Below are 12,375 nucleotides of genomic sequence, written 5' to 3'. Positions count from 1 at the left end.
TATATATATATATATATATATATATATATATATATATATATATATATATATATTACATATATATATAGTACATATACAGTATATATATAATATATATATATATTACATATAATATATAATATTATTATTATCATTATTATTATTATTATTATTATTATTATTACATGCTAAGCTACAACCCTAGCTGGAAAAGCAGGATGCTATAAGCCTAGGGGCTCCAACGGGGAAAATAGCTCAGTGAGGAAAGGAAACTAGGAAAAATAAAATATTTTAAAAAGAGCAACAATATTTATATAAATATCACTTTATAAACTATGAAGGCTTTAACAAAACAAGAGGAAGAGAAATAAGATATAAGATAGAACAGTGTGCCCGAGTGTACCCTCAAGCAAGAGAACTCTAACCCAAGACAGTGGAAGACCAAGGTACAGAGGCTATGGCACTACCCAAGATTAGAGAACAATGGTTTGATTTTGGAGTGTCCTCCTAGAAGAGCTGCTTACCATAGCGAAAGAGTCTCTTCTACCTTTAGGAAAGTGGCCACTGAACAATTACAGTGTAAGAAGAATTGTTTGGTAATCTCAGTGTTGTCAGGTGTATGGGGAGAATATATAAGAATACTCAGACTATTCAGTGTGTGTGCGTGTGTGTAGGCGAAGGGAAAATGAACCATAACCAGAGAGATGGATCCAATGTAGTACTGTCTGGCAAGTCAAAAGACCCCATAACTCTCTAGTGGTAGTATCTCAACGGGTGGCTGGTGCCCTGTGCCTACAGTGTTGTTTTAAAGAATATTTCTTATCACTGAGCATAACTAGTGCATGCATTTCAAAGCTACTTTGTAATTTATGTAAATTGATGCACTTCTCAAAATCTGACTATAACGAGTATTTCATAGATACGTCCCTTAATATTTATTCAAACTCTATCATATTATACATATTCAGAATCCCAATGAAAAGGCAACTTTTTTTGCATGTAGTAATTTATTCATAAACATTTTGGTTTCTCAGTAAATTAACATTAAACCTGACATTTAGAAAATGAGAGTATCCATTTTCTATATATTAGTGAAATTTTCAGAAAAAAACTTATTAAAGTAAAATGTATATAAATAGAAAATATTCCTCATTTTATTGGCAACATTTTGATAAAAAAAAAAAACATACATTTAGCACAAATGCCTGAGAAGTTATGATTCATGGAATGGGGAGAGTGCACATAACTTGGCTGCCCTGTTGATGACGTCATCAAATACACACCCGTCACTAGAATTTTGCAGCACTCACTCTTCTAAGACTCATGTCATGTTGAAACAGAGATTACTCACAAACCTTTTGCACCTGTTGGGGTAAATAAATCTCTCCTGGCTCTTGGGCTTAGGATATTTAGTTTTTTCAACTGCACCTTGCACTTCTTGAAGGCTCGTGGATTCTCCAAGGAAAGGTTTAATTTCAATTTTACAATTATTACTGACATTAGCACTGCACATCAGGGTTAGACTGTCTTTTATAGACTTTTAACCAGGAATTGTCTTTTCTTCTGCTGTGATGAAGGTCTCCTGGGCATCTTCCAAAGGAGACCAGTCTCGTCACAATTAAATAGTTTCTGTGGTATGTAATACTCGGAATCCCGGAGCCTTTTAAAATTGGACACACATGGCTGTGCTGCCTTGGCATCAGAGATCATAGCCTCACCATTTCGCATAACACTACGGATGCCAGTTCTTCACTTGAAATTCTCAACCAAAATCCCGCCTATCTTGAATCTTTTGTTTTTTTTTATGATGTATGTGGCTCCATTTTCAAAAGGTCAGCTTACAATACCTTTGATATTTTACAAATAATGATTTCAGCAATCATATCATTCTCTAACTGTCTCTCATTAATCCAGATAAACAGCAACTTTTCAACGTTATCAAGAACGCGTGGCCGTTGTTTCCTGAATGTCAGCACCCCATTTGCAGCATCAGTTGTTTGGTATGTTATTTCTTCAGAATTTTACAAATCGTGGATTTTGTATGATCGTACAGTTTAGCCCTGTTGGCTGGTTGCATACCTTGTTCATGCTTCACGATTGTTACCTTTTTCATTTCTACAGTAATTCTCCCCTTCTCCTTACTGTCTTTCTGAATCCTCTTGGGGGCCATTGTCACAAAACTTTACAGTACTGATAGCTTACAATACAGCACAAAATGTTTTTATGATGAACAATAGGGATCATAACTCGAAAAAAAAAAATAACAGTACCAGAGATGCTCGCACAAGATGATGCTTTTACGATTGTCACTATGATATTGGAAGAGTGTGAGGTTTTAAGGAAGCGGGTTCGGGCTGCGAGAAAATTCAAACCAAAATTGGGTAAACATTACGTGAGCACTGGTGGGTGGCATGCTGGCACCTCATGACTGATTTCTGCACATTTTATGATAGTCTCATTAGTATTTGTCCACGGAGTGAAATTCTTTGCTTGCAGACCGATTTAATACTCGTAAGCCAGTTACAATTTGTATGACATTTTCCAATTTTCTTATATTTAAAGTTACTCGTAACCAAGGTACTATATACATATGTATATGTGTATGTATATGTGTGTGTATATGTATATATATATATATATATATATATATATATATATATATATATAAAGAGAGAGAGAGAGAGAGAGAGAGAGAGAGAGAGAGAGAGAGAGAGAGAGAGAGAGAGAGAGAGAGAGAGAGAGAGAGAGAGATACACATGTATATATATGCATGTATGTCACTAACGTGCATGACAGTGATTCATGCGTTCAAATATCAAGCACAACATGGTCAACCTTGGAGAGAAATATCCAGAGCGAAATTCTATTAAAGATAAGTCCTTCTCCCGGCAAGGATTTAGTTATACCACAGAGCCCCGAAACAGAACAGGCCAGTAGACATTTAGACCACGGAGCTGTCAAGAGAGATCAGTTGATTTGGTCTATGCATTTCATATTTCTGTCGAATTCATGCAGTGTCCCTTGAAATCGAAGTCAGTTATTCTCCATTGTGATTACTGATTGGCTATTGTGGAACACTTGGCTATTTATGATAGTTCTTTTTTTTTCAAAAACTCATTCAACTTTCATACATTAAAATAATGAAGTACAAATCGTTTTTAATATCGAATTCATTTAACTTTGGGAATGATTACCCAAAGGGAAACTCTTGTCATGATAAGTATAACTCCATCACCAGGATTCTAGCCTATACCTCAGAACTTAAATAGAACAAGGCATTAGATATTTATATCAATTAGCTATCCAGAGATGTAGAAGTTGATTCTTACTCTGCCGTACATATTGCTGAGGAATTGAGGTATTCGTACGTAAATTCAAAGTCAATCTATCTCCATTATGATAGCTCATTGGTAACTTTGTAACATCTGGCTATATACACACACAAAAATACTTAGACACACACATACACACATACATACATATATATATATATATATATATATATATATATATATATATATATATATATATATATATATATACATATGATAAATTTTGCACATTTAGACGTGCTTTTCATATTCAAATAAGCCATATGTTTTACTACCTTAATATCTGGATTCTCTCTTATACCTCGGAATCAGACACCCAAGGGGGAATCAAATCAAAGATAATTGCTTCTGGCCGGCAGGGAAATTGAACCCTGTTCCAGGATACTGGTACGACATTGGCATACCATTTAGCCACAAAGATATATATATATATATATATATATATATATATATATATATATGTGTGTGTGTGTGTGTGTGTGTGTGTGTGTGTGTGTGTAGCTGCAATCCTAGTTGGTAACGCAGGATGCTATATGCCCAAAGGCTCGAAGAGGGAAAATAGCCCAGTGAGGAAAGGAAATAAGATGACAATTAGAATATTGTGCCTGAGTGTACCCTCAAGCAAGCAAACTCTAACCCAAGATAGTGGAAGAACCATGGTACGGAGGCTATGGCACTCCCTAAGCCTAGAGAACAATGGTTTGATTTTGGAGTGCCCATCTCTTAGAAGAGCTGCTTACCATAGATATAGTCTCTTCTACCCTTACCTAGTGGTAAATATCCACCGTATAAATATGTTTTCCATGATTATGGGCATAAAGGACACATTGGAGCTTTTCTTGTATCTATTGTAGAAACAAGATTATTACACTTTTGCACTGCAAGAACATCTCAGACGGGTTCCTGTTACTTAACCGACGGCCGAAGCTGTACTGGCTATCGTCCTAAAGCAAGGGAGATGTTTGCCTCCCCTAATATGCTGACACTACTGGATTAGTGAAAATCTCCACCATGGAAACATCACGTTTACTGTTGAGATATTATTATTATTATAATTATGATTATTATATTTATTATTGCTACTACTACTACTAATACTACTACTACTACTACCACCAGATCAGCCACAGCCCTAGTTGGCAAAGCAGAATGCTATAAACCAAAGGGCTCCAATACGGAAAAATAGCCCAGTGGAGAAACGAAATGAATAAACTACAAGTGAAGTAATGATCTATCTAAAGCAAATATTTCAAGAACAGTAACTACATTAAAATAAATCTTTCATATATAGACTATAAGAATTTAAAAAAACAAGAGGAAGAGAAGTAAGATAGAATAATGTGTCCAAGTATACCCTCAAGCAAGCGAACTCTATCCCAAGACAGTGGAAGACCGTGGTACTGAGGCTAGGGCACTACTCAGGATTAGAGAACAATGGTTTGATTTTGGACTGTCCTCCTAGAGGACCTGATTCCCATAGCTAAAGAGTATCTTCTGCCTTTACCAAGTTGAAATTAGCCCTAGAGCAATGACATTACAGAAGTTAACCCCTTGGGCAAAGAAGAATTATTTGGTAATCTGTGTTGTCTGGTGTACATAAATGAAAAATGAGCTGTAACCAGAGAGAGGTATCCAGTGTAGTACTGTCTAGCCAGTCAAAGGACTCAATAACACTAGCGCCTGTAGTATCTCAATGGATGGCTGGTGCCTTGGCAAACTTATCAACTCCTGTCACATTTCTGAAAGTAATGATACTTTTAGTAAGGTTAAAGCCCTTTTTGTGCGAAATCGAAAGTTCACATGGTACTCGTATATCTTTGTCTCTGTCCAGCGGCCTAGGGCACTACCCCACCTACAATGCTCCTCACTCCCGGGGGAGATGAGCGCTTGTGCCCTTTAGCCTATAATATCTGAAGGACACTCTAATTCCGTCCGGGTAGGTCATACAATATATTAGACAGATATGTAACTATGAAAAAAATATGTATATGAAAACCATAAACGATAAACATGGATTACACAGACATAAAGTGAAATATTACATGCCACAATTCACACGAGTATCATAATAAGAAAATATTTGAGGTCTGTTACTCATAAATTTAGAACAACCAAAAGGGGGAAAAAAATTATATCCATATCCGTATTACATAAGCCCACCAGGGAACTCCCTCCGGTTACGGACAATACATGCTCGAACTGGCGAGGAAGGGTTAGGAGTGGGTTCTTCCTCCTCCTCTTGTTTTATCTGTATGTTATACGGCATCATTTTCTCTACGCAAACCACCCATAAATGTTCGTTGTTATCACAGTCACCATTACCCTTACGCCTGTACTTATCACTAACACAGATATGTCTGTCTGGCTAATATACTGTATGTAATATACTTCAGTAAAAAAAAAGAAAAAAAAAGTCATTCATTATAACCAAGACTATTAATAAGGTAACCATATATATACACACCCTCAAACACTGCTTGGCCCCCAGGCTTAAATGCTTAACTGTAATCCCGAAGCCACTCACCCTTCGGAAGCCGCCCCGGTCCGGGAATTCCCTGCCTCTGTCTCTACAGCCAAGAACCACATGAGTACCTCCTTAATATGTATCCAGCTGATGGAACACACAAGACCTTTTTTTTTGGCTGTATACCAGATTCTCACTAGTATTTATGGAGAGGCTTTTAGAAACTCGGTATTACTGATACAGAATCTACCTCACTACTTTAGGTACATGGTATCAAAAAAGTATCGGTGCACAATTTATGTGAAACATTTTAGACCATAGTACAAAAGTCACTGAAATGTAAGTGTCTCATTCGTTCGTAGTGTATTAAAGCCAACACTTCTTGTTGGCAAGGGCCTTTCCCTTGGTCGGCCCGTAAGTATCCTGCAAATTGTAAGGTAGGTTGATCATTTAAAAGGAAATTTGAAAAGTTTTTAGTAATAGAGATAGTTGTGAACAGGGTAAGGATGATGGTGGTAGTAAGAGAGGGCCATCATGTTACGGATAGTGGTAGTAAGAAAAGTGGGGTGTAAGGCCTCTGAATAGTAGAGAAAGCTTACAGGTGGGGTTGTCCAACCCTTTACTCCCTAGGGTCCCTGCAGAAAGTTTTTAGTAGTAGATTAAGTTCAGAAAATACAGATGATGTGAATAGGGCCTTACGGTGAGGGGATGAGATGGTTAAATGAGTATTCTGAGGTCATTACCTTGGCGGAGGTAGTCTTGAAAGCAATTGTCTGTGTCTCTCTATGTTTTCAACAATTGCTTTTCCCAGTGTGGCCGTGGCCTGCCAGGCCTGTGGTGAGTTGGTGTCTATTTGTAGATCACCTCTCAACTGAGTTGTTTCCCTACACTCTAGTAGGTAGTGCAGGAGGGCCTGTTGTGGTGTGACATCACAGTGATCACATGGTCTTTGAGTGTTGTCTATGATTTCCCAGTTAGCCTTGTATCCCAGTCTGAGCCTGTGTATGCACACAGCCTGCTCTCTTGGGGTGTATCTGTCTATGGGTCAAGGCTCTAGCTCCGTGGCCCATTTGTACCATGTAGCGGAGGGAGAGTCATTCCCTATCCACTTGTGTAGCTCCTTGATTAAATTGTCTTTGAGCTGTGTTTTTATTTTGTTTTTAATCTGTTGTAGTGCAGGCTGTATGTGCACCTGTACATTTTGTATGCGTCTGGTGCTTTTGGCTAGTTCATCAGCCTTCACATTCCCTGGTATCCCGACGTGACTGGGGATCCAGTTTAGAGTTACTTGTCTGTCTCTTTCATTATACTGATACAAAAGGGCCTTGATATCAGCTAGAAGGGCCTTATTTTCTTTATTCTTTTCCTATTGCAAGGCTTGCATTGAGGATCATGAATCAGTATGTATGACTACTGGTCCTTCCTCATTTTCAATAGAGTATTGTAGTGCTTGTTTTATTGCAACAAGCTCTGTCTGCATGGTGGAGACATTGTTGGATGTCCTCTAGCAGGCCGTAAGGTTACTGGAGAAAACTGCAGCTCCCGCTGTTTGGGTTACAGGGTCTACTGTACCGTCAGTATAGTAGATCTGTGTCCCTGCTGTTTCTGTTAAGCGGATTGCTGTCTGGGCTGCATTTCTAAGTTCCTCCATTGAGCAGTCTTCCTTTGCTCTTGGAAGCTTAGTATATCTGAAGGTTTTTACTTGTTTCTTCCAAGGTGGAATGTGCAGTGCACCCTGCGCTGAGTCTGGGTTTAGCTGCATGATATCTTCAGTTAGGCCCAGGCTCTTTATGTTGTCGCTATGGTCTTTGCCATAGGAGCTTGGGGTTTGGACCTCAGGGTGCTTTGATAGTTCCTCTCTCACCCTCTTTTTGTCTGAGAGGAACATCTTCGCGATTGTGGATGCATTTCTTTGTGCAACCCTGTCTTTAAGGGATGGTAGTCCAGTCTCCAAGATATGGGGCTGCACAGTCTTGTCCATATTAGGGCTCCTAGCATGAGCCTCAAAGCATTGTTTTGAATAACCCCTACTGAGGCTTTTTGGTTGTCTGTCAAGTTTGTAAGGGTTGGAGTGGCATATTCCACTAGCGTTGTGGAACAGGCTAGATAATACTTCTTTTGAACATGCTCATTTGCTCCGTCATTGAGTTTAGTCATGTATCTCATGGCTGCCAGTCTAGCATCTGCCTTTTCTTTGAGATACTTGATCTCGTCCTTGAAGGTGAGTTGCTTGTCTATTATAACTCCCAGGTATGTTTAACTGTACACCCATTCTAGGTGTTCCATTCCTATTGTGAGTGGGTGCAGGGGGTTTGGGGCTTTGATTGTCATAGCCTTGGTTTTGCCAATGTTTATTTCCAGTCCCAGTTCATTGGACTTGTGACTGATGACATTCAGTGCTCTTTGCATTCTGACCATCCTGACTGGTCCTCGAGCAATTACACATACATCATCCGCATATTTAAATATCTCTACTCCTTCAGGGAGTTGGAGTGAGGCTATATTTTCCATGAGGATGTTGTATGGAAGGGTGCTGAGAATCCATCCTTGTGGTGTGCCATTTTCCAAGTCATGAAAAGTCGAAATCACTCCTTGGAATTTGTTTCTAGCTTGCCTTCCTAGCACGTACTTTTTCGTCCATGCTAGTAGGTGACCTTTAACTCCTTTTCTGACCACAGATTGCAGCATTGCTGCTGGGCTTGCAAGCTCAAAGGCTTTTTCAAAGTCTATGAAGACTATTGTGCCTTCTTTTGATTGATGCAGCTTAGAACGTCAGTAATGCATTCAGAAGGGCCGATTCCCTCCTGATATGCATACAGCTGCTTGTGTAGGGGGCCAATTTTGTATTTTATTCTGTTTAAGACCATTTTTTCTCCTGTCTTTTCCATGCAGGATACTAAGGCTATTGGTCTGGGATTTCCTGGATCCTTTGGCTTGGGGATCGACTGAGTATCTTGATGCCTCCAGGTTTGAGGCCTTATGTGCTCAAGGTGTGTTTTGTTTATCAACCTCAGGAATGCAGTTTCTCCTGCTGGACCCATGTGTTTGATCATTGTGTAGGTGATCCTGTCTGCTCCTGGCACAGTGTCTTTTCCTGTCTTGTGTACTGCTCTCAGTTCCTCGACTGTGTATGGGATGCCTGTGTCATCCTGTAGCTGCCAGGCTGTGTTGATCTCTTCCCACTTGGCATGCGCCAGTTGCTCTTGCAACATTCTAGTTTCAGGGGAGAGATTAGCTGATAGTTTTCTGTTTGCAAAGGCTGTTGCAATTCTTTCTGCCTCTTCTTGCGGGTGTGGGTGTGTTGCAACTGATGTTCTCTTTCTTCCGGCTACTCTGTGTAGCCATTTCCATAGCTCTATGAGTGTTGTGTACTGTGACAACTTTGAACACCATTCCATCCATGTTTCTATTCTTATTTCATGGATTCTTTTTGGTGTTTCATTTTTAACTGTTTGCAGTAGTTCTCTGTTTTCTACTGTGGATCTTTTTCTATAGATTTTTGTGACCTTATTTAGTCTTGTTTTTAGTCTCCTGACTTCTTGGCAGTAATACCATGAGTCCTTGTATGTGTGGTTTCCTCTTCCTGCCTTTAGAGGCATTGCTTTATCAGCTGCGTTGTGAAACGCATCAACTAGGTCTTTCTCTAGTTGATCTATGTCTTCTGGAGGATTGTAGCGTACTGCCCATTCCTCTATGGCTTGTTTAAAGAAGATCCAGTCTGCTAGTTCTTGATTACATCTTGGTGGAGGTGGTGAAATTGGAGGTAGCTGTTGTATCTCCAATTCTGTTACTGTGGCAAAGTGGTCACTAATCAGGTTTAAATGCACTTACCATCTGGTTAGGTGTCTTATTGCTGTTGTGACAAAGGTCAGATCTAGTCTGCCTCCTCTTATAGGTGTGGGTTGTCCTGTGTTTAGTAGGGCGACTCCTTCAAATTCCTCCAGGGCGAAGGCTATGTGTTCCCCTGAAAGTTTGTCATTGATGGGGATGATAATATGGGATGATGTGCATTAAAATCCCCACATATAAGTGTTGGTGTTCTTTCTACATGAGCAAATAGTTGTGTCAGTTGCAGCTCTCCTGTGTCTTCCCTGTTTATATTCCTGTATATGTTATATATGTCTATCTTTTGATTCAGCAGTGTTATTGTTACCACAAGGAATTGGATTGTGTAACCTTGTTGTTGGTATTGTTGTTCTAACTAATGTAGCTAAGCCTTTGTCTGTGCCTATCTGTGGTATGGTGTAGGCGTTGTAACCTGCAATTCTGAGTTTTTTACCTGTTGTTAGGAATGTCTCTTGTAACAGGATGACATCTATATCCTCTGTTTTGCATACCGCAATTAGGGAGGATATTTTTGGCCTCACTCCGGCCGAGTTCCAATTCAGGACTTATTCCTGAGTGTATGTTGAACTAAACTGTCTAGGGTCCCTGGCGGCGAAGACAATTGTCTTGACCCCAGTGGATGGGGTGGATGAGATGAGAGTGGATGAGGTGATGGTGGATGGGGTGAGTGGGATGATGGGGATGGTATCTGGTGTGGCGGATGTGGAAGGTGGGGGTGATTGTGTAGATGGAGTGGGACATGTGGATGATGTGGCATGAGAGGTGATCTCCTGGACAGCGTGAGAGGAAGGGAGAGGAAACCCATGAGGACCTTTTCAATGCTGGCTGCTATTGTATCTGCACTTATTCTTCCAGTCACAGCTTGTGTGACCAGGTCAGAAAAGTGGTTTTGATGAATATTGTCCTTGGGAGAGGTTTTGGGGTCTGAGGTGTGGTGGTTGGTGCTCTTGAGGAGGATCTAGCTCTGGAGCTTTTTCTGAGCTCCTCTTGAGTGTAGTACCTCCGTTTTGGCAGAGGTTTGGGAGCCACTCTTCCTCTAGGCTCTTCTCTCTTCTCCTTGGGGAGGGCAGCAATCACTCTTGCTACCCTTTCAGGGCATCCCCAAGCCATGGCAGTGTGGCCCTTTTTGCAGTTAAGGCACTTGAGCGTAGTTGGGATTCCTGCCGCCTTTTTGTCAATGCAGTCCTGAGTGTTGTTCCTCTGACTGCATACCGCACAGGTTGGAAATTTGGCCTGGCACTGGTCCTTATGATGGCCAAATTTCTGGCAATGGTAGCATCTCAGTGGGTCTGAGTAATATTTTTTAACCCAGAAGCTACCGAAGATACCCAGGTCTACCTTCTTGGGGTGAGGCCCCTTGAAAATTACGAGGATGGCTTTTGTAAGGTAGCCAGCCTTGTTAGTCATTCTCTCTGTCGCAGTTATACTGTATTTGGCAATTGAGTTTGATGGCTCTCCATCATATCAGGGGGGTAACCCACAACTACAGCCTTCTTTATTTTTTTTCTTCCTTGAGCTCTCTCAAGTTGATGTCAGAGGTACTTCTGAGCGTAATTAGGGCTCTTGCATCCTTAGTGGAGATAGTCTACTGCCCTTGGTTTTAGTTATAATGTTGCGGTTTTTGTGTTTCCTCTCAAAGACTGCAATGGCCTTGAAGGCCTCTGCCGAGCTACTGGCTACAACTTTGAAGTAGTAGCTCTTTGCAGTTGTTTGAGGTTCTGGAGTTGTATTTATTCTTTCGCCATCTGGGCGTGCTAGGGGTCCATTGTCAGCATGGGGATTGTTCCTTCTAGCTTTTTTCTTTTTCCTATTGACTTAGGTCCACTTTTGAGTGTCAGTATCAGTCTCTTCTTGGGTCCTTTTTTCAGTTATGGGGGTCGGTCATACAGAGTCAAGTCAGGGTGAGCTTCAATCTCCCCAGATGCCATTGCTTCTAGTTCTAAGTCCTTGGAAGGGAGGAGGTCGAAGATATACAGTGTGTCTGGTTGGGTTGTCCAACCCTTTAAGCCCTAGGGCCCCAGACAAAGTTATAGTAGGAGTTAGAAGGATGAAAAATACAGAACCTGTAAGAACGGTTAATTGGAGGAGGCCCTATCTAGCCTATTGGTAGCTACGTACTGACCTACACAAGTCGCAGCTGGGGAGCCTCCTTACTGCTTATCAAGCACTAAGACGGCCCAGCAGTCTACTCCTGCAGGTAGGGAGGTTTAAGGTTGAATTGAAACAAAGTACAATCCTATCACTTTATTGTAACTATGTGTATTTCTTTAAAGCCTGGCTTATTTATGCCAGGTTAGCAAGGTCCTATTTCCTAACACCTATTCCTATCCTTGGCTTATAGGTGCCAAGCCTAGCAGCCCTATGCCACTTGCCACAGACGGCGAGAGTGGGAAGTTTTTGATCCCGAGTCCTGTCTCAACCAGAGTTTTAAGACCACAAGGGCTACTGGATTTTCCACAGGAGGATCTGTTAGTAAGTAAAAAAGGTTAGAATAGTTAGAGAAAAAACCTAACAAGTCAATGATATATTCTTATAAAAAGGGCTGAAAATCAGCCTGATTGTAGGGCAAGGCCCTTGACAGTGGCGCTGAAAGGCGCCCTACAGCAGTCTACACAGTAGGGGTAGCACAAGGCAGCCCCTACAGGCAGGAATCCTGGCGAAATCGGCGGCGGCGATCTCTGCAGGCCAGCTGAAAATTTCAGCCGAAAATTCCGGCCAGGTAGAGAAGGCAGCTAAAAGCAGCAGTCAGCAGCA

General features: G+C 40.8%; 1 protein-coding gene across 1 annotated transcript; it reads right to left on the bottom strand.

Annotated features, from left to right (window-relative positions):
• Window positions 1–10,476: 10,476 nt before the first annotated feature.
• Window positions 10,477–11,028, bottom strand: LOC137644564 (uncharacterized). The gene has a single exon (XM_068377523.1). The coding sequence runs from the start codon at window positions 11,026–11,028 to the stop codon at window positions 10,477–10,479; it is 552 nt and encodes a 183-aa protein (XP_068233624.1).
• Between the last annotated feature and the right edge of the window lie 1,347 nt (window positions 11,029–12,375).

Source organism: Palaemon carinicauda, chromosome 7 (genome assembly GCF_036898095.1).
Source record: "Palaemon carinicauda isolate YSFRI2023 chromosome 7, ASM3689809v2, whole genome shotgun sequence".
In the NCBI taxonomy this organism is placed as follows: domain Eukaryota; kingdom Metazoa; phylum Arthropoda; class Malacostraca; order Decapoda; family Palaemonidae; genus Palaemon; species Palaemon carinicauda.
The sequence above is the reverse complement of the archived record's forward strand: the minus strand, read 5'-3'. Positions and strand labels throughout refer to the sequence as shown.

Excerpts from the sequence above, each read along its gene's own strand:
- LOC137644564 (XM_068377523.1), bottom strand. The coding sequence starts at position 11,028 with ATGACTAACAAGGCTGGCTACCTTACAAAAGCCATCCTCGTAATTTTC.